Source organism: Ambystoma mexicanum, chromosome 6p (genome assembly GCF_040938575.1).
Source record: "Ambystoma mexicanum isolate Mex_15411 chromosome 6p, UKY_AmexF1_1, whole genome shotgun sequence".
Classification (NCBI taxonomy): domain Eukaryota; kingdom Metazoa; phylum Chordata; class Amphibia; order Caudata; family Ambystomatidae; genus Ambystoma; species Ambystoma mexicanum.
This window is the reverse complement of record NC_090935.1, coordinates 503964529-503987590: the sequence shown is the minus strand read 5'-3', so window position 1 is coordinate 503987590 and position 23062 is coordinate 503964529. Positions and strand designations below refer to the sequence as shown.

Below are 23062 nucleotides of genomic sequence, written 5' to 3'. Positions count from 1 at the left end.
GTCACCCACTGCACTGCATTAACCGATGGCTTCTGCCTTTGAATGAATGGAAACATTAAGGGAATTGCTGACATTCCAGTGAATCTGTTCCTACCTGCCATCACATTATAGTTCAGCCAGGTCAAGTCAGCGTAGCCTAAACTTTCAGGGATAATGGGGGGATGAAGCCTGGTCTGCTCAAGGGTCATTGTGCCACTGTTTGCAAGTGTTATTGTGTATGTGCATATAAATGTTGTGTGCACACAGTACATGGCAATGGAGGTGCTGGTGCATTTGTGTGTGAGTGTGTGCAAGCATATGGGTTTTGACTTGTGTGTCTGAATGAGTAATAATGTATTGTTTGTATGTTCTGGGTGGAATGAAGTTTGAGAATGTTAAGTTGTGTCACTGGGTGCATTGCAGGCCCATATGAAGATGTGTGGGGGCCCATTTTCAACATGATGGCTGGGTCCCCCCTGCTTAGAGCAATAACAGTCTGCAGAACATGTGGGGTGCATACATTACAATGGTGACAAAGATACGGTTAATAGCCCTCAATTATCTTCAGGTGGACAGCTATCAGAGAGCTTAAACACTAAATGCCCACTGAAGAGCTCTAAACCCTTCTTTGTCAGCAAGTGGTTGATGTGGAGGAACCAGTGTTAGAAGGCAATGAGGTGATATCACTTCTGTGTATCCCATGGGAATTGAAAAGGCAGCTTGTAATGAGAGCACCGCAAATGTGCACATTTTAAGCCCCAGAATGAAAATAGAGAGACATGAATATACTGCTGTGTTACAAGACTGCTGAGTGCTGACTGGAAACATGGGGGTAGGTGTTCGTGGCACCCCTGAGGCCCGAGGACTCTTTAATTTATAAAGATTGAAAGGCCATGATGCCGTCCGTGGTGAATGGGTATGAATTTTGTATGTATGCATGTATATGTGTGCACGAGCGGCACTTGGCAGGCACAGAATTTGTTTATGGACATTGAGAAGGGAAATATGAAATATTACATGGCTAGACTGGCATTTCATGGCAGCCAGTCTAGCCCTTTCTGTGACATGAGTTTATTCTGGACATCTTGATAAGGCAAGCATGGTATGTGTTATTAATTGTCTAGACTTGGCATTTTGGGGCTGTCATTCTTGGCCTTTCTTACTGTGCCCCCGGTTGTCATGAGATTTTGTACTGGCATCATTATCAGTCAGCAACTCTTGCGGGGGCATGCAGTTCTCCATCTTGAAGCTCTGGGTTGGATGGACATCATCAGGCACTACTTAACTTCTTCAAAGACGTCAGCACAGCAGTTCATTGATTGTCAAAATGGTCTCGCAGTTGGACTGAAAATTAATCCTGTTCAGATCATGATCAAAGTGAGCACTAACTGGCTGCACACTGCCTGGTTTCTCTATTTCAGAAGACTGGCGTGTCTTTCGAATTGAATTTTAAAGATACGCCACCAGTCTTATGAAAGTTATAACAGAACATTGCCAACAGACTCTTGTGGTGTAGTAGTTTAGTGTTATCCCTCAGAGCCACCGTCCGCTCTTCCTACACCCCGCCCCTTTCTTTCTTTCAGTTTTAATGTCCCCTCCAACATTTTCAGCAAAGTTACTGCACTGCACAATAGCCCTATTCCTACTAGCCAACTGTCCTCATGTGGAGCCTAATGTTGTAATTGAATTACCTACAAATAAGATCTGTGATGATAAAATACACATCTCAGCTGTTAATGGTGGAAGGAGTGAATGGCGCTTACAGAGGACATTGCATTAACGCATTTGCACCCGGAAACAATGGCCCGCTGTATCAGCAGTCTGAGAAGATGTCAAGCGAGGAGGAGGAGGTGGGATCATGAACCCCCAATGCTGAACAAGCCTCCTGATGGCATTAATTTTAAGCAGTGCAATTAGGCCTGGCCTGTTCCTACTGATGATCTGCAGCGGCAAGGAACCTATAACCCTGCACCAAAGCGCTGGCCTAGAGTCCACTACTCCCAACATGGATCGAGCTGATGTTGCACACCAGGCAGGTTACAATTACACCATTCACTCTGGGGGTTTGAGGGTGGAGGATTCTATGGATGGTTGAATTCCTAGTTGGTCCCACTGAGCCTTTCCTCACTCCAAGGTGGCTAAATTGGGTCAGAAGAATAGCAATAATATGAAAAATACTACGCCTTCCTGAATATCATGTGGTTATTCAAAAGACCCATTAAATGTATGAGAATTACCAGATTTCTCCAAAATTAAGAACTATATTGCAAACTCAAACTGCTTTATGTGTGGGATGAATATTGTAAATTAGTACCTGGTGCGCAAAAAGAAAAAAAGAAAAGAACTTAACTGTGAGTGGCTACAGTCCAAGTTTTACTACATAGTAATCCCAAGCACGCCACGGCGTGAAGCTCACTCCACTCCACACAGCATTTTCATTCCGGAATGGCCGCCATGGAAAGGGTGAAGGGGCTACGTGTAGTCACTTCTCCCTGTTCCATGGCGGACATTTTTTTGTGTACATTTTATTTCAATTTACTTCAATGGCCACCATGGAAAGGGAGAAGGGACTAGGCGTAGTCCCTTCTCCCATTCAATGGTGGCCATTTTCTTTGTTTAGTATGGTCGCCATGAAAAAATACAAAACGGATTACGTTTTCCTGTCAGTGGTGGGCATTTTTAAAAACTTTTTTTATTTTTTTTTTCCGGTTGCGAAACGCAACATGTCTTGCAAACGGGAAAAAAAAAACATTAGTATCCTGTCTAACGGGTCAGGGTACTAATGGCAATAAGCCCCTTGACTACGGGCCATTACCTCATATGTTAATGCCCACGGGGCCTTCGTTAAGGCCCACGCAATGCTCGGCCCTGTAACCAGAGGCATTGCTAGGGGGGGCCTCAGAGGGCTATAGCCCTGGGTCTTTTGGTTGTAACTCTGGATAGAAGATCAGGGGTTACAACCAAAAAGGCTAGCTAACCCCCAGTCCTGACACTCCCAGAATAAGCGTAGTCGCCCTGCCTGTAACTATGGGCTTCGGGGGCATTACCTTATGCAGTAATGGCCTGTAGTCTCGGGGCTTATTGCCTAAATAGTTAACACCTCTTCTCTCGCCTGGCCTTACTGAACATATTGCCATTTTGAACTGTCGGCCCATGCGAATGAGGCATGAGTGCCCCGCGTTCTGTCGCTATACCTTTGAACTAACGCATAATTAAATATTTCCACTATCAACTGATACTCACCAGCCTCCTAAGTCAAATGGAACTTCCTAAACAAAGCTCATTAGACATGGAATAAACCAATTTTAGATATTTTTTTAAAAAGTGACATTAGCATATGTGAAATTAGCTACAAGCAATATTTGGCAATGGGAAGTAGTTCAATTGCTACGAGAGGGCTATTACGAATGGCCAGGCAGCACCACAACCGTGAACCATTTACTTCAAAATGTAGCAAGTGCCGTCTGCACGGTGGCTTACCCTAAATGCAAAAACTGGCCTAACTAACTGGATATAGTATTTCGAAGAAAGCCCCAGTCTTTGAAGCCGTTATAGTTGGCTGAGTAAACTGAGTGGGACGCCCGACTCGCGCTTCTGCAAGTACACGGCAAGTACACAAGCAGTTGCGTGCTCTGAAAGAACAGCAATGGAGGAAGCCTATTCTACATACAAGGCTTCCGTTCCTGGCCCCACTCTTTCTAAATGGCCCATAAGTCTGATTGCGCCCCTAAGAACAGCTGTGCATGTGCTTAGCCATGCTGTACTCTTTTCTGCAAACGCCGATATTAGCTCTATAACACGTGGGCCCCCAGGATGAACTATCATGCAGTCAAATAAAACAATCACATACTTTAGCTTTATACTCGCAGCCCAAAGGTCTTACAGGGAGTGGAGTCCTGTAAACCGAGTCAAAGGACTGAGCACAGCAGGGGCATTTAATGAGGTGCATGGTCACACAACTCCAGGCACAGCCCGAGGGCATGGTGCATAAAGCTATTAGTGCACAATAAGAAAAATCATAGAGAAGTGAAAAAGTAGCAATTTATTTACGGTCTAACACTACAGGCGTATTTGTAAAGTGCACATTCACCCCTGAAAGGGCATCTTGGCGCTAATAAAAGATGTTTATTGTTACCCAACTTAATGGTACTCATTTGATCGACCTCAGAAGGATGAAGGGTTGAGTGGACCTTCTGGGAGTCTAACCTGTGACCATGAGGTCAAACACAGATCCCTGTAGTGGATGCATTAGTCCACAGAGCCACAGACCCGACACAGAACATATAGAAGTAATGGAACATTTTCAGGCTTTTCACCAGCAGGTGGAGATACGTCAACCCCATTGCTGACTTCTCATTCTAACCACTCCACTGCTTTGTGTTCTTGTAAAATACCCCAGTGAGCAAGTATGTTCTGGGTTTGGAAGAAGAGGCAGAGCTGGGCTGCTACCTGGCAAACCAATGGACTGGCGGTTAGTGGAGAGGCCGGGCAGGGCAGGGCCATTACCCCCAAAATAAGGAGGTGGAGGTTTTGGGGGAGGGATCCCTAGTGCATGGGCTTCGTCTGTGAGGTGCAGCCCGGGCGTGCAGGGGATCAAGGAGGACAGTGTTTGCGGGCGGTGGGGCTGCTCTTAGCGCAGCGTTCCGATGACAATAAGGAGTGCCGCGCTGAGAGCCTTGCCGGTGGCTCTGAGGCCAAGTCCACCACAGATTAATGGCAGCTCGTGGTGCGCATCGCTATGTTGCTTGCCATGATCTGCAAGCTATACAGGTTTGTAGGGCACGCAGATCGGCCAATGGACATCGGGAAGGGCATCTACGCGGAGCACTAATGGTGAATATTGACAGGAGACGCTGGTTGGGCCACGTCCACTCTCACTGTCCAATGAGTTCTGCATTTAAAAACCAAAACAATATATATTTCAGAATATCCAGATAAGCCTTAGATCTGATGCTTGCTCACAGCAAACAAATGCCAATGATTTTTTTTATTTTGGATGTAGACTTAAGGTGTTGGCCTGCTTTTTTTTTACCAATGCACAGAACACTGTGTGATGTGTGCCATTGTAACACGGTGTGCCTGCCAAGCTCTCTGTTTGCTGTTTCAGAGAAAGCTCCCTGGTACATTTATTTCAACTGTCTCTGGTTTGGAGTATTGGAAAGAATGCAATTTTGAAGAGACAGATGGCAAAACTAGTTTTCATAGCAACCAAATCAGAGATGCTGGGCAGCATCACGTCTGCGGCAGCCAGCGTGCCAAGAAGAATACAGATGAGCGTGGGTCTAGACTGAGGATCTCCAGCAGGGAGGCAAGGCTCCGGGTTTCACGGCGGTCTCCTTCATCCTCCCCTCAGCTCCCCGATGTATCCATTTCAGTCTCTCCGCGAACTCCCAGCCTCCCCAGCCTGTGTCGGGGAAAGGCAGGCAATGGCAAAAGTGCTCTGACAAGACATGTGCTAGCAGGGAAACGGTGGAGTCCGCTCTAGATGCAGATAATGGTGGCGGAGGCAGAAGAGCAGTGGAATTCGGCTGCAGGAATGCGCCCTGTGCGGCCATTAAAAAAGGATTCAGACATCAAGACTTCTCACTTAAAGGAGCTCTCCCACAGCTCATACGGTGTTGCAAGAGGGCTTTAAACCATGACTCGGGGCAATGGACTCCAAATCTAAGAGCCCAGAGTGACAGGGGTCACCCCGGAAAGGATCTGTTCCCGGACTCTAGCCACATCTACCCATGTATTCATCTGTGCGCCACCTAGTAAACGTTCAATTCTGAATACCTTTTTCAGATTAGCACAGTTTTCTCAATCGTTTGCCATTCTGCATGACCCATTGCTCTATTTAATGTATAGATTTGGTCTCCAGTGATTGTACCGAAATGATTTTCAGAGAGGTATTTTATAATGAAACAATTATAATGAAAAACCATCTATTTAAAAAAATATATGTATGGGGTGGGGTAAGGGGTTAAAACAGGTGGAGAGGTGTTTGGAGTGGGGTTAAAAGCATGGGGAAATGGAGGGCCGGACCCCATCCCCCAAAATAAAAATCTATTTAAAAAATATATGTTTTTTTTTATAAAATACCTCTCTGAAAATGTTTTCAGTACAATCACATAGAACCATGGATTTCAGCCCATGTAGCCCATTTAGCCTGCCATCTAGAACACTGTTTACAGGTCACTCAAAATCACCTCCTCGTCCGTCTCCCTCGTCGCAGCCCTTACTATATGACACCCCACAGAGAATGTGACAAAGAAGACCTGCACTTGGAGCAATGAAGATTACTGCTAAGTAATCAGGCCATTACAGAAATGGTGATATGCTGTTGAAAGGAAAATGTAACATGTTGTATCACTCTTAAGTATTTTCCGATAAGCTTAATTATGGAATGGGCCGAATGCTTGAGTCTGTAACGTGAGAATAATTGAGTTGCCCAACTCTCCGAAGTGTATCTTCTTTCTTTAGTACTGCACCAAGCTGCGGTGTTAGTAGGCTTATTTTCATTGGGTGAGTATGGTAATCTGTATAGCTTTCACTGGGGACTGAGATACCTGTTGCAGCTGGATATCGCTTGGAGTGAGGAAGGCTCTGTTCCTTCCCACCACCTTTGTCACCAACTTTAATGTGATACCCACCCAGTTCTTTCTGTTCTCCCACAATGCTTGTTAGAACTATTTATGTTAAGTTAAAAAATGTGTTATACTGTGCCTATCAACAGGGATGATCTTAAAGAACAGAGGCTTAACTGGTTAGACGTATGCTGTGCCTCCACCCCGGGTGAATCGGAACATAGTCAGTAATATAAAGAGGATGAGGAAAAGGGTGAGATGATAAGAGAAGCAGGAATATGATAGAAATGGCACAAACAAGTCGGAAGATACAAAGAGGTTTGTGACGAAGAAACTTCTGGGGTGCTAGTGGTGAATATCGGTTTCTAAACCATCAATCAGGCCCAAACCTCTAGTACACAAGAAGGGATGCAACTAGATTGCAATCCCAGGAACATTATAGACCTCCTTGCCCAATTCCGGTAACGTGGATGGAATGGCAGGCTTATCTCTGAAAGGTTGTGGATCGTTGGTTAGTTGCAACACAGTGAACATACAATTATTACCCGATGATAAAAGGTAGTGTCCAGTCAATGTTGTTTCACAAATGTCTACTTTATTTATATCACAAAAGATGGTCTAACAACACTACGAAATACGACCCACCTTGTAAGGGAATGCAGAGGACATACGGTTTCGAAGAAGGAAAAGGGATGCACTCTGGATATTGACAGTAAGGTAGTCGGTATGGTTAATAACCACAACAGTTTACTTGGCTGCAGCACAACAGGAACAATGGGTTTTAGTATGGCTCTAGGGACCTTGTGGGAAGGACCAGGGGGTCAGAACCACAATCTACCTTGTGCTGTAGGTGTGCTTGGTGCTCGACAGGGTCGAGTCAGCTTCAGGGCATTTTGCAGGCTTCTGTAATAGAGTTCAAGATGGGAGTCAGCTGCGGGTGTCAGGCGGAAAGACGGTTTGGCGAGCGAAGCTGGCCGAACGGCTGCAGGCTGGCCTACACGGCGGCTCGGGATCAGGAATCGTTGTTTCAGTACTGATCAGTGGTCTTAAAGCACTGATCGGGACGTCTCGGATGTCTTTAAGCGACTGCGACTTGACAACGGCCAGCGTTGCATTCGGTTGCAGCTCGAGAAACGCGACTGGCTCAAAAATGTCCTTTAAGGCAGACATCTCCCAGCTTCTTAAATGGGCTCATGTCATCCTTTAAGGCAGAAGGCCCACAGCTGTGTTGCAGGCAGCTACTTTGTCCTTGGTTGTAGGTTGGAAGACCTTCTGGCTCTTCCTATCCAGGACGCTTGCTGCAGAGCGTAGCAAGGCATGCTGTGTGCTGGCTGGGTACCGGTTCTTGACCAGCTGGAGGATCCCCTGCGTTCTGTTTTTCCCTCTGTTCCCTGTGAGATGTTTAGCAGAGGGATCTTGCTTCCCTCTTTGGATACCCTGTCCTTCCTTCACTGGCAGAAGATGTAAGGCAGATTATACCTTCAGCCAGGGTGCCAGGTTGAGTTCTTCTGTGTTACTTCAAGTGAAGTATTCAGATGATCTGACAAAAGAGGGGCTTAGCCCTCTTTTAAAGCCAAGTGGGCCACAGTGATTGCTGTAGGCTAAGCCTAATTTAATGAACCAGAACGTTTTTTAACGGCCCACCTGGGAAACTACAAGAATAATCTAGTGCGGCCCAGCCGACTCTCTGAAGTGCCAGAGCCAAGACTTGGTCATGTGAAAAATAAACATTGTGTCATTTTCTAAATCTTAAAAAAAACAAGCACCAAATTATATGGGAACCTCTAGTCTACATTGTCATGTATATGTGATTTATAGCGTGCAGCACAAAAAGATACTCCTCAGCTGTTGGAAAGTGACGAGATCAGACCGGAGGGCAAGGGTCAAGGAGAAATGGATGTTGAGGGAAGCCAGTAGGAGGGGTACAAAAGAAACGTGTTTGCTGTTTGACCATGGTTGCAATTCTGGTACTGCGTCAAATGCGTATACAAAGTGAAAAAAGTGCAGCAAAGGTTGGGGTAATTATGCGCCATCTATTCCACTTTCACTCGCAGTTAGGGGAAGGCCGGTTTGAAGAGTTCAGTTTGTAAGGGTCTTACTGAAAATTGAGAAGTTTTCTTGGGATGGCAAGTCCAGAGTTACTTTGTTCCGGAGGTGTGGACAGTGAATAGTATCGATGTACCCATTTTGCCTTGTTGGTGGATGTTGTGTGCGGCTATCTCACTGATGAAGATCTGAGGCACAGGTGACTATGGGTCAGACACAGGGGCGTTGCTGGGGGGGGCTAAGGGGGTTATAGCCCCTGATCTTTTGGTTGTAGCCCGGAACGAATCTCAGGAGCTACAGCCGGCTACAGCCAAAAGACTTGCTAGCCCCCAGTCCCAACAGTTCCAACATCAGCTTAGCCCTGGGTCGTTTGCAGACCTAGCAACTCAGGAATTTTGATCAATTGCCCCATTAGGCTTTGCTGGTGGTGCAACGAGCTTTGCTCTTCGTTCTATGGGGGGAGGAGGGGAAGGCTGAGCCAATAACTCGTTTGTAGTGTGGGAATGCATGCTATAATTGATGTCGTAAAACATGAGAATTGCAGCGTTGCTCATCTGGTGAACTGCAAGGTGTGTGGACCTAAATACATGATGCCATACATCCCAAAATACATTGATGAGTCCAATATTTTAGACATGATTCTGGATGCGGTTCCCATGAAAAACCCTTTTGATCTAGAAGGCTTGTATGGTAGAAAAGTGGAACTAAAAGGATAACGTTATTTGTGGTGTATTATATGAACACTTTTCAGTGTCCCTATACATGTGGTGTTGGCAATAGGTGATGCATTACTGGGAATTAGGGTTATGGCGGGAGCCCCCAAATATATAAGAAAAAAAAACCTGCCGACGGAATGACATTGAACCCGCACAGCAGCAGGCAGCAATCGCCGTTACGTTGTGCTTTTTGCATGTAGCTCCCTCGCTGCCGGCAGCGGGCGCTGGGCGCCGGGCTGACATGCCCGGGCTGGTTCTGGCGGCAGGTTAGCAGAGTTCACATCCTATGGCCAGCTGTGTGCGAGGATTAATAAGGTCGCCGCTGTCGCCCACCCCTCCTTCCGCCCACTCACCACCTCTCAGAGACAAGAAGCCGGGAGAGGGGGGCCTGGGCGTGGCCAAGAGCCCCGCCACGCCCCCTCCTCGCCGACGCTCTCTTCCTAGAGGGAGAGCGGGCGGCGCCGCCAGGCCTCACGTCACAGTGTGAGGGGCGGGCCTCGGCGCGCACTCTACATAGGCTCGCGCGAGCCGCCGTGCCCGGGCAGATGACAGCAGCCGTGGTGCTGGATCAGGAAGGGAGGGCGCCGCCACCACACACTCGCACTCACCCACAGCCATGGAGATACTGCGGACCATCGCTTATCAGCCGGCCAGCGGAGGCAGGATGTGCGAGCAGGCGCTCGGCCGCGTGTGCTGCGAATCCCGGCGGCACAAGAAGAACGCCGAGGGCCTGAGGGCGGGAGAAGGGCAGCACGGACAGCCCGAGATCGCACGGATCATCACCGACCCCGGCACTGGGCGCCGCTACTGTCGCGGCAAGCTGCTGGGCAAGGTAAAGAGGCCGACCCGGCCTTGTGGATGCACCTAGCCAGCAGGTTGCAGGAACGCGACCTGGCTGCAGATCACTCTGTCTCCGGGTGGTGGGGGGCCGAACTGGGAGAAATCCGCGTATCTACACGGGAGGAGTGAGCATGGATGGATGCATGCATTCTAGGGTGCAACATGGGGTTCTCTCTTTGTCAGTGCACGCCCGCTCGTCCCTGGGACTTTGGATGTTTCACCCCAGGTGTTTCTGTTCACGACTTGAGGATTTTTTTTCTCCTACGTGAGCCGTTTGGGCTCCTGCCCACCCCCTCTGGTGCTCCCTACAGGTGTCGGAAGAATACCCTAGTCTCTTGTACTGACCCTGCTGCACCATTGGGCAGCATGCATCACCAGTCCTGTTGCCCCCATTCCCAGGGTACTGTTGCTAAAATCTCACTACCACACTGGGTTGTCACACCTGTGCCTTGCTAGCCCCGCAATAGTCTCGCACCACCCGCAGAAAGCCTGTGCAGCTAGGCAGGTAACCGAGCGCAAAGTGTCTATAGCTATTGCGCTCCTCCTTGCAGCATGGGTGCTCTAACCTTGCAGCGGGAGTGGCTGGGGGGAGGGTGCTTCTCCGTCCAATGTTGCGTGCCTTTTCCTCGCCCGTCCGCCGGGTTTAACCCTGCTTCCTCTTGCTTTCCGGCAGGGTGGCTTCGCCAAGTGCTACGAGCTGACCGACCTGACCACCAACAAGGTGTACGCGGCCAAGATCATCCCGCACAGCCGAGTCGCCAAGCCCCACCAGCGGGAGAAGGTGAGTGACCTTGTGTCTGCGCCCTGCTGCTGCGCCGAGGTCTTGCGCGCTCGCTGCGCTGCTCAGTATGTGACCACTTGTAGCATTTAAAATCCGGATGACGCCCGCCCGCCCCCTCTGATGCGATCCCTTGGTATATCCCCCCCCCGTCCCCTCAATGCCCATTTCTGTAGCAAGATGAGCATCGTTTTAATCGGTTCCTGGGGAAAAAACTCTTTGACCATATACTTGCTGGCATGGCAGCATTATTACAAAAGCAGCCTGTCCATGAGCCACACAGAAATACATGGTATTGCCCAAAAGGCTAATGTGTGTCCTCATCGCCATCTTTTGCAGTTGGCAAATTGCCCTCATGTATGTTCCTCCTTTGCATCGATTGCTTTGCATTGCCCGTGCTTTTATCAAACTTGCACAATATATCTCGTATCGGTGTTGACTTGGGTGCCATGGGTGGTTTGGAAAGGTTCCCGTGTGCCCCTTTGTTTGCCTGGCATCGGGCACCTTGGTGGCTGCATAGCATGCACCCGCGCTCTGGCACATGCACACTGACGGCATGATGTAGGACACAGTGTTAATTGCATCGTGGGAACTGTGGTGGCTTGGACAAACCACAAGAGCCGAGCTCGCCTGGTATGCCAATCCACCTGAAATGCCGGCTGCCGCCGCCACCCTGTAATTATCCTGCCTGTTGTCCTTGGCTTTGCCACCTCGCGGCTCGGCGCACTGCCGTGGCGCCTAGACTCGAGTGTGCCAATGGGTATGGGGTGGCGATAGACGGACTCATGTGACGTCACCCGACGATGAAAGTGTTTCTCGATGACATGCTAATGCACGTGTGGGCAGACGTGAATTGCTAACCCCCCCCCCCCCGCGCTGTCCTCGTGCTCATGAAAGGACTATGTTATGACGGGCGGGTGATTATTTTTACAGATCGACAAAGAAATTGAGCTCCACCGACTGCTGCACCACCACCACATTGTGCAGTTCTATCATTATTTCGAGGACAAGGAGAACATCTACATTCTGCTGGAGTACTGCAGTCGGAGGGTAAGCGGGCCCTGCACACACACAGAAGCGCTGTCGCCTCGAGCTCTGCGAGCACCGTGGCCTCTGCCCACTGCCTCGCCCCATTGTAATGCGCTTTCAATTCCCCTTGCAGTCTATGGCCCACATATTGAAGGCGAGGAAAATACTGACCGAACCGGAAGTGCGCTACTACCTCAGGCAGATCGTCTCCGGCCTTAAATACCTCCACGATCAGGAGATCTTGCACCGAGACCTTAAACTGGGTAAGCACCTCCCACCCCCTTTTTGTGAACTATTGGGGGCAGTGTAGAAAGAATTGACCTTCTGCTCATTGTACGCATGCCATTCTAGAGCCCCAGTCTACAATATAACTGCGCGTGATTTGTGTTGTGGGCTGGTTGAGGACTCCATGCCAGTTTTGGTCTGTGGCGGGAGAGGTCTACCTAGATATCATGCATGGAGAACACCAAGTTATTGGCCTGTATGTTGTGTCTAACTGTCTCCTACACCTCAAAGCCCGCCAGTGTGTAATGAGCCCCATTTTGTTTTCAGGGAACTTCTTCATTAACGAGACCATGGAACTGAAAGTTGGCGACTTTGGTTTAGCTGCAAGGTTGGAACCCCTGGAGCAGAGGCGAAGGTGTGTGGCACACGCGGGATGATGGGCTTAATGGTTTCATTGGGTACTAAATGCAAGGGTTAGGGTTCTCTCCCGTCACCAAACACTGTAGGGGCCTAGCGTAATTGGTTTCTCCCTCCCACATACCTCGCAATGGAGACAATTGTATTAAGCATTCTATAAAGCACACCTGAGTTAGCTATGCTATCCTAACCAATTAGCAAGTGTGGGATGCATATTGGGGTCACGTGGAAGGGGGGAACACTATACCTGCTGATGCAAGCCTTCATTCCTATGCCCTTCCTTTACAGAACAATTTGCGGAACGCCCAATTACCTTTCTCCAGAAGTCCTCAACAAGCAAGGCCATGGCTGTGAATCCGACATCTGGGCTCTGGGCTGCGTGATGTAAGTAGTTGGAGCAAGGTTTCTAGGAGCCCATGCTGTCACAATGTGCTTTTGCATAGTGCTTTGTGTTGTGTAAGCTCCATTAGTTCTAATGTGACTTGTGCTGGCTCTTGGTTCCAGCCACCCCTCTAGCTTGCACAGCAGTCCCTCCTGGAGTGCTTGACGTGTTGCTTTTTGCTGCAGGTACACCATGCTGTCCGGAAGACCGCCCTTTGAGACAACGAACCTTAAAGAAACCTACAGATGTATACGGGAAGCGAGGTACAGCATGCCAAGCTCGCTGATGACCCCGGCAAAGCAACTGATCACCATCATGCTGGCCAAAAACCCAGAGCACCGCCCCAGCTTGGATGACATCATCCAGCACCAGTTTTTCACAGAGGTGAGTTGCTCCTTGTAGCATGCATTGGGCGAATTGAATCCTCCTGCCTCCATTCTGATTAAAACACCAGACAACTTAGAGCCTTGTTGTGTATCGTAAATCATACACCACTTATTTTTTTTGTCATGGCGCTTAGTGACCCATTTTACATGGTACACTTTATTTTTCCAATTGCTTAGCATATGATATATGGCTTTTATAACGCGCCTATACACAAGTGTTTCAAGGCGCGACCATAGCATGTTTGTATTTTTTACTGCATTTTAGTACCTTTCCGTGTGCTACTTCCAATATGTTTTCGACCAATTGACTGGGAACCCTTCCAATAGAGGTACTTTTTGCATTTGCTAGGTGCATTTAATAGCAATTGTGCTTGCTCAGTCAGTGCACTATTTTTGCAAATACAGGTGGCCATCTGATGGCCCTCTAGGGTTCTTGTGCTATGTAGGATTTAGGCCAACTAGCACCTATGGGGGTTTGGAGGTACACATGAGGGCGTGTTCATGGTATTTCTCATTGCATGCCATTCTACTTTGCATCTATCCCCTCATGCATGCGACCCCACACTGTCGCCCTTCATCCACCACCTCCTGCTCCCACCCTTACTGTCCACGGAACTGTAAGCTTTTTGGCAAGTGAAGTGACTGGAAAGAATTGAATGCATAACTGCAAGCTTTGCTCTGGGCAACCCTAGTCCAGACCACCCTTCAGCTTTCCATGGGAATTGGTTCCCATATGCTTATCTGGCTTGGACCCATCCCAAAGAAGTTGTAAAATGCTTGGATGACCTCTTTGGTGTGGGGGCAAAGCCTGATTTCCCTATTCTTTCATGGCAGTAGTCTCCATTTGCCCGGAGCAACGCCCGTCTTCAGCCATCACGCGTTTGTGTGCATTTGCTTTATGAAGGTCACCCTTTATGCAGCTGCCACTTGTCCCCTTTTTCCCTGAATGCTCCAATGCATGGTTTTCCTAAATTGCTTGTTCAAGATCTGTGATTGAGGTATGTGTGTGGGGAGGGGGGGGGGGGCTTGGGGTCGGTCTCAAAATACCGTCTTTTGCCTGCGTCACTGTAGCCTTTTAGCAGAATTCCTGAACCTTGTCCACCTGTTTCTACTACAGGGCTTTACCCCAGAGCGCCTTTCTGCGAGCTGTTGTCACACTGCCCCCGACTTCCACCTGTCAAGCCCGGCTAAGAACTTCTTCAAAAAGGCGGCTGCTGCTCTGTTCGGTGGGAAAAAGGATAAAGCAAAATACCTAGATACACGTAAGTGGGATTTGTAACCTTTTGCAGTATCTGAACAGGTCCATTAATGTGTATCGGTGAACAGCTTCAGGCCCCTGGCTTAAGCATGTTGGCTTTGCAGGTGTAATTTGTATCCACCAACAACACAGGTATTGGTTGTCGGTCTGCAAACTTTTGCCCTCTAGTTTCAAATTGTAAATCTAGCCGCCCCATGGCAGTGTAGTCCAGGATGACCAATCATGCAAGTTGGTGAGCTGCACCAGATCACGATGTAAGCGAAGCACCCCAAAATTAGGTGCCTCCTGGCCTGCTCCCTGAAACAAAGCTAGTGAATTTGGTCCAAGCTCGCTTCTTTATTAACACGCCTCTTGAAACATGTTATGGCGTTCTAGTAGCTTAACATGCAGTTTCTAACCAGGCCTCCTAGAGCCTAGGCTTCATTTCTTCACGTGACTGCAATGCAAATCTATTCTTATTTTAGATAAGCCTGGAAAAGAGGATGAGGAAATCTACAAGCTGAGACAAGACTTGAAGAAGACGGAACTCGCGCAACACGCTTCCAAACCTGCAGCTGAAGAGGTGGGTTGAGCTAGTGGACTACTGGGAGGGGTGCGGTGGGAACCCAGACTATTGGGAAATCCTTGTCATCCTTTGTATTTCCAAATCCTCTTGCAGGACGAGCTTGTGACAATGCAGCATCCTAAATTCTGATTTGATTTAAGCGCTTTGAAACACATTGTGTCTAGGCGCTATATAAATTGTGTTTCGGCGCTATATAAATAAACTATCATATTTTTTTCCCCTCCAGGAGAAACCCGAAAGTAAAACTCCAGATGGTTCTGTTAAACCTGGAATAACGTCCGTGGAAAAACATCAAAAGGGCGACTCCATTAGATTGATAGTTCGAGGCTCCCTGGGAAGCTGCAGCAGCAGTGAATGTGAGTACCCAAAACTGATCCTTCCACTTACAGGGAACCTTGTGGAGCTGCTGGGATGGGCATCTGTGTTGCCCTGAAGTATTTGAGCTTTGAACCACCTGTTTCACTACCAGCAGCACACGCAAACCCATGTTTAATCTAAATCCATATAGGGTTGATTTCGTTTTTAGATTGCCTTGTACTGAAGCAGCTTGAAGTTAGTGATATCTTAGACTTGATAATCCGGGCTTGTCTGACTATGGCACGGGAACATGTCCTGTAGTTCTGCAATCCGAATGTGGTCTTGGTTCTCGGCCTACTCCACTTTCCTACTGCCCAATAGTGATATTCAATTGCCTGCTTTACTGAGTAGCATCTAGTGGGAGTACGATTAATTTGAGCAGATCTCCTCCACATTCTGTCTTTTCTTCCAACCGACATGTGAAATATTGGGTGTCCCAAGTTGGTCATATGCCCTTTATGCTGTTGAACAGTTGCTCATAGTCTGACTTCTATTTTCTCCAGGTCTGGAAGACGGCACGATGGGCAGTGTTGCGGATACGGTTGCAAGAGTGATGAAAGGCTGCCTAGACAATATGCCAGAAGCTAATGCCCTTCCTAGTGAGCAGATGAGCTCCTCCTTCCAGTGGGTAACGAAGTGGGTGGACTATTCCAACAAATATGGCTTTGGCTATCAGCTTTCGGACCATACCGTTGGTGTTCTCTTCAACAATGGCGCTCATATGAGCCTGTTGCCCGACAAAAAGTAAGCATCGCAAAGCACAGTACAGTACATCAGTTTTAGTGGTTTGTAGTGTGCACCAATCGGTTATTGATGGCCTCTTTTTTTTACTTTGCAGAACTGTACACTACTATGCAGAGCTAGGGCAGTGCTCAGTGTTTCCTGCTGCCGAGGCCCCTGAACAGTTCGCCGGCCAAGTCACTGTATTGAAATACTTCTCACACTACATGGAGGAGAACCTGATGGATGTAAGTATGGAGCATCTCTTATGCATTTGAGCTTGTTTAAGCGGGGCGATTTGTGTACCTCTTTGATTTAGATTTGAAATGGTGCTCAGTTTTAGTTGTGATGTAGCATGAGGGTTATTCTTATAGAAACTACCACATGGCAGTACTCGAATGGTGGTGGTTTGGCATTATCCGGGAAGGCCTAGAAGCCTGGAATCTATAGTGTTGGCTGAACAAATCTTGGTCATTGGGCAGCAGTGAGGCAGCACATCCAGTTAGCTCACCAAGAAGATTGTGATTGAGAGAGGGAGGGGGCTTCGTGCGGCAGACTGTACGCCACATTAAATTGCCAGTATTCAGCGCATCAAAAGTAAGGCAGTCATTGCCGGCCAAAATGAAAAAGTAATTTCCTGTTGCACATTTGAAGTGGCAGTACAGCCCTACAAGCTGTTCGACGTTCAGGGACACCGCTTCTTGGGTATACACTCTAGGTGCGATTGGCCTTGAGCGGCACGCATGGCACAGCTGTTCTGAGATGCATTGTATAATCTATCATGAGTGTAACAGGCTTTCATCAATGTCAATCGTCCGCCACTATTTGAGTAGCTTCACATAGCAAGTGCTTTCTCAAGGCAGTCCTTTAATCCTGGTATGAACTTTAGGATCAGTATAGCTCTTGTTTTCTCCCGGTTACAGACACTTTTGACCAAACTTTCTTCGCTTTGTCTTCTAGGGTGGAGATTTGCCAAGTGTTACTGATGTCAACCGACCCAGGCTCTACCTTCTGCAGTGGCTGAAGTCTGACAAGGCATTAATGATGCTGTTTAATGATGGCACTTTTCAGGTGGGTTCTTTACTGTTTGGTGGCTAACTAGTTTGGTTTGCTATTGTAAAAAAATACTTGGGGCGTCAGTGAGGCACACAGCACAATTATTGGTGCCAACTGTCCTCCCAATCTCCCCCAACATTCTTTTCTCTAGAAATGTGGGGTCCGATTGCTGCCACTATCAGTGACCTTCCCTTTTCCCTGACCCTGCTTGCCTTGTCTGAGTGGAATATGCATAGGGCTATTACAGAATTGGATGGGCAATGTTACTTCCTTTATAGATTGCCATGTATTGGGGAGGGTTGAGGCAAAAGTAATCACATTCTGGTAAAACTGCTCTCCGACCAACCAATGAGCTGCTTTGATCTTGGATAGCGTCGTCCCATGGAACAATGTTTCAATATTGCACAAAAACAGGTTATGGGAGATTCTAAGTGTTTTTGTTTTCTCAACAGGTGAACTTCTACCATGATCACACAAAGATAATAATTTGCAACCAAAGTGATGAATATTTGCTTACGTATATCAACGAAGATCGGATATCTACAACCTTCCGTCTTTCGACGCTGCTCGTGTCGGGTTGCTCGTCGGACCTCAGGAGCCGAATGGAGTATGCCTTGAACATGCTGCTGCAGCGATGCAGCTGAGGGACTCGGACCAATTCTAAAGACTTATCACTGTGAAGTAGACGAGAGGCAGTGGTGTATGTTGGCAACCAGAGTGGGTGGGGGTACGAGAAGGAATCTTATGTTATGTGCTGGGCTGGGACCAGAGGCTTGGTGGATCCTGCATTGTTGGATGGAGTAAATGATGCAAGACTTTCCTTTATGGGGAATCTGCAAAGAATTCAACGCGAGTTGAGTGATTATTGCCATTTGGAGCTCTATGTAGAGCGTGTGGATGGGAAACGTGAACTGAGTACATTTCCTCTTGGGGGGAATGGAACACTAAGGGACTTCTCCTTTTGTGGAACAGCTGTGATTACTGCAGCATATTCTATTGCTGCTTTAAACTGTGAACTTTGGCCATACGTTCTTTTATAGGGATTTAAATTCCCTGGACAAATACCCACATTTGTGGCTGGACAAGTGCATTCCGAGTTATTTATTGAAGCCCAAAAGTGACGTTTTTATTTATTTCTTAAAACACATTTTTGGAACTTATTTTGAACCTCCGTTGTTGGTAATAAAGAGGATTATTAAAAAATACAGCTTCACGTTCTTGATTGCCCGGTTATTGCCCTGGGTAGGTTCTTGATCAACCTGGGCATGTGGTGTCGTAGGCGAGCCAGTCTTTCACACCCGAGGTGGACAACGACCCCTTCTTGCTTGTGTGTTGGAATGGTGGCGCTGCATGTGACTTAATCTGGCATTGAATATCTGCTTTATGGCTGAGACTGGACACCAGTCAAGACTTTTTTACATAGTGGCATAGAGCTACTCCATATTGTAGAACGAAATGCTCGCATTTGTAGTGCTATTGGGTTTTTAATTTCACATTGGTTCAATGAATAATATTGCAGTGCCCCAATTCCCCTTCCCCAAAGGCTCAATGTGTGCAAATCCCTTGTTTGGCACAGTGAGGGACGAGTAGGACTGCCTGCTCGGTCCCTTGGCTAGTATTTAAGGCAGACCTATTGGAAAGGGTTCTCCCGCTCTACACTTTAATTTCGTTCTGTCTGGTCGCAGCTATGCAATATTAACTGCGGCCCATCCAGGCTTGTATTGGAAGATGTCTTGGTTTACCTTCAGTGCCAGTAATGTAATGGGTGTCCTCCGCTTTTGTTCCCTGCCCTTCTCCCCCAGTGGTGTCTGGTTGGCTTTGGAAGGTTGTTTCATACCCACATCTCCTTTAATCCCGAGTGACATCACTTTAGTTTTTCCTTCACTCCTGCAGAATCTTCCCTTTTAGACCCTGGGCAGGGGAAGATTGCCCTTAAAGGGGAATCGAGTAAGTATGCTTCACTGCAAGACCGTCAAAACAGACATGCATGAACCATGCTTAGTATTTTGAAGAGGTATATAGTGGCGTTAATGGGTATTTTTATTGTGGTAATCGCCTGTTCTGAGGGACGGGAATCCCTGGCCAGTACGTCGGGAGTGGATTAGACTATGGGAGGTGTAAAATACATTGTATGACTTCCTATCATACACTGGTAATCTCATTAAGAGGCCAACTGCTTTGTTTTACAAGCATACCTCAGTTGACTGCAGTGGAAAGAAGGACTTCATATTTGGCATGTTGAAACCAGTCTAATGGAATATCGCAAGTGGGCTGGAATGCAGTCCTACCTAGTCTGCAAATGCAGAAGCCCATGCATAGATGTTCACCATGGATTCCAAGAGCCCCTTCAAATAACGATTCCAACGCACCCCCTCAACATTCAGTGGCACACTTTCCTGTGTGCCGCCGGCACCCTATGTCCCTTCGATGCCTGTTCCCATCACTTGTGTGATCGGGAACTGGTGCCACATTAAAAAAAAAAAACACCCCACTACACTTGTTCACTGTAATGGCATCGAATGGGAGTGTTGATCGACATTTTTGCTTAGTCAAAATTCTATCAAAGCTCCCATTCGGTTTTTATAAAATCTGAACAATGCTACGGATTCCCGGAGTTGCAGACCGCATTGTCGGCCAGGTGTGCCGCATGAACCTGCCCAAAACAAAGGATTCAAGGCATTACTCTAATGCATCGCCAAGCTGGAAGCCAAACAGATAACCTTACACTTAAACTGTAGGGTACAACCAGTAGTGCTGCTTCAACAATCTAGTTTACATTCCTGAACTGAGCGCGTTTCCACGTTATCAAACAGGCCAACATTGTTTTCTTTCCACCAAATTGGCCAGATAAAATCTTCCCCCCACAAGCGAAGCTATAATTGCAGCTTAGCTTTGGATCTCCAGTGGAAGTAGAGGGCCAGAGCCCAATACCTGGCTCTGGCTCGGCTTGAGTGCCTTTGAGAGAGAGCCCAACTAGAGCAGAGCGAGGCATCGACTGGCAATCATTAAAGGAACTGCATGCTCTCTTCTACTTTCAGAATGCGTTGCTTCTCTTTTGCAATGAATTTCTGGTTGGTGAAAATAAAGCTATAACTGCTTTTTTTTTGGCATAACCTGGTTTATATGTTTTGTCAGATTGGTTTATCATTTGTGTAAAAGTCCTTTATGAAACAGAAAATAGTTTAGCGCCTTTAAAATGCACTTTAGACACATGACCATGTAATAAAGTGCAGATCCTGCTTTTGATGCTGCATACATTTCATTTCACTCTGACCTAGCTTCCAAAATTAAGGTGCAAGTTTAGGTTTCCTGTTTTCAGTAAGGCAGGACATCCAGTATGGGGTTCTGTTATGTAGGGCAGGGAGGAGGTTGTCGGGTATTGGATTCTTGTTGCAGGGGTAGAGGAGGCAGGTTGAAGGGTATGGGTTTTGTGTATGAGGCAAATGTCGGGCTGTGCATGTTTTGCCCCCCCTGCTGGCATTTGGCCTTTAAAGCTAATCCTGATGGCTAACCCTGGCTTCTTTGGCTCCAGACATTTGCAGCCTGATTCATGGAATTATTTGCATGAAAAATGCAGATTTGCGCACCTTTCTGCCCGAAAATCCCTGTTTGAAGTATGGGGATTTTCGGGCAGAAGGGCGCGCACATCTGCGTTTTCCACGCAAATAATTCCATGAATCAGGCAGTTAATCTCTACCCACAATCCAAGCACATCTCACTTCACACCTCAATTTGGGTATACAAAAGCTACACTGCTGTAACTTTTGTAGTGTAAATCTAACTAACATCGCATGACTCGAATGTGGTTTATCAGTTCCTCATTATACGCTAATTACGATCGCTGATAATTCTTGTGTGTCCTTAAGTTCCACCAGCAAAACATTCGAATGACCCACATGGTGCTCTTTGAGAGAGAAGATGAGGATTCTTGGCACTGTCAAGCGCAACGCTTTCGCTTCTGCACATTGCTACACCTGGAAGGAGGACAGGTTTCTCCTTGTTGCAGGTACTGCCAAAGGGCCTATTGGTCGTCCCACATAATGGTAATAAAAAGCGCCGTTTACGTGTATCCGCCAATGTTTATTGAAGAATCCATCCTAGGTAGCCGGAATCGATGGCAGACGCAGAATGGTACAATATATCTGTTTACATAACAAAATAAAAATAAATTTCAGTCTCCATTCTGTACTCGAACAAGTTACTGTATAGCTCATCACCAGGTGAAACCTGAAACCTATCATAAACACAAACCACACACATTTGAGACCGTGAGTTGCGTAAAAGGTGAGGGCTGTGAAGTAGGTACAGCTCCCAATGGGATGGAGAACATCCCATTTAACTTTTAGGTTGAACTACAGACAGATGGCATTATAACCAAACTGGCAATATTACAGATCGAAAAGCGAACTCCGTGCCCACAGATAAGGTTTAGCCCCTGCCCCGAACACCGACTTTATGACACTCTATGATGCAACAGTATGTACCATGGTACAAAGCAGTTTATATATCGCTACCCTGCATTCCGGTGGTGTTTGCGGGACGTCAATGAATAATCGTTACAATAGGCTCCGCTAACAACCCGAAACAAGGCCAGTTTGCATGTTGAATTAGTTATTATGCATACAGCACCATAGTCTCTTATAATGCCAATAATATGTTAACTTGAACTTACATAATCTCTGGAAATTCCATTATCACGTTCCGTCGATGAACCACCGCTCTGAACAACCGGCGAAGTGTAAACTAACTTTTGGAAAGTCCACTTCCAATATAATATATTTTTTTCTGGTTATTCAACAACTTGCGTCCTTCGAACAGTTGCGGACTATCGCTCAAGTTCAAATAACAAAAGGAGCTTGTTTTCAGGGAAAGAAGACAGAGCGGAGTATGTCTCGATTCATTAAACGAATGCGAAAGAAAAGGAAAAGAGGATGATGCGTGCAAATATTTCAGAAAAGCAAGGACAGTCGCAAACAGCCATGTAAAATGTTATGCGACGTGAACACGTGGTTTGCAATGATGAGTCTTCTGTGAATCAGGCGCTGTTAGCGCTGTGGCCTTTTGAAAGCCGCCAACGTTCATCCTGTATTCAGATAACTCATGATATTTTTGGTATTCTGCACATTTAAACAGTGTTATTCTTGTTAGTTATCTATTGCCTTCTTTCACTTGAGGGTTGTTCATTGAGGAGTGCACCAGGGGACTGCTCGCTGCACTTACTATTATTCATGCCTGTCCGTTCGTTCATACTCCCTTGCGCACCTGAGTCAGCCCTCTGTAACCTTTGTGCCAGACATTTGACATTGCATCCAGTGCACTAAATTTACATTCATTATCAAAATAGGCCTTGTGCCAATCGGCCGTGGTAGCCCATTGGGTAAGCAAGGGGTACCCTAATGTTGCACAAGTAATTCAGGAGGGTGTTAAGATGCTCGGAGCATTAGTCATTTTCTTTGGAGTCTTTACATAACTTTCGAGTCCAGCCCTGAGCAGTGTCAAGTTGTTCTCAACATTGCAGTAGCGGATGAAAACGCATGATAGTGCAGCTGAAGCAAAAAGTGTTTCTTCTTGGGAAGCATCTGTCATGTCAGGAAGGGGCCTAAAAGTGATGAAGAATTGAAACCCGCTATTTGAGTAGGGTGTGCCCTTGGCATCAGATCAGTTTACAAATGGTGAGAATAGTTTGGGAGCAGGATAACCCAGCCAACATCAAATGTCTCCCACTGTCTATCTGCTATC

The 23062-nt window shown here is 47.1% G+C and overlaps 1 protein-coding gene across 1 annotated transcript; it reads left to right on the top strand.

Annotated features, from left to right (window-relative positions):
- The first annotated feature begins 9788 nt into the window (after positions 1-9788).
- Positions 9789-18171, top strand: PLK2 (polo like kinase 2). Its single transcript, XM_069627313.1, has 14 exons — positions 9789-10142; positions 10824-10931; positions 11862-11978; positions 12091-12220; positions 12510-12597; positions 12888-12983; positions 13167-13365; positions 14485-14629; positions 15090-15187; positions 15417-15546; positions 16051-16291; positions 16386-16515; positions 17228-17338; positions 17776-18171. Exons 1-14 carry the CDS (start codon positions 9927-9929, stop codon positions 17965-17967), a joined length of 2001 nt encoding a protein of 666 aa, XP_069483414.1. The 5' UTR covers positions 9789-9926; the 3' UTR covers positions 17968-18171.
- Positions 18172-23062: the final 4891 nt, after the last annotated feature.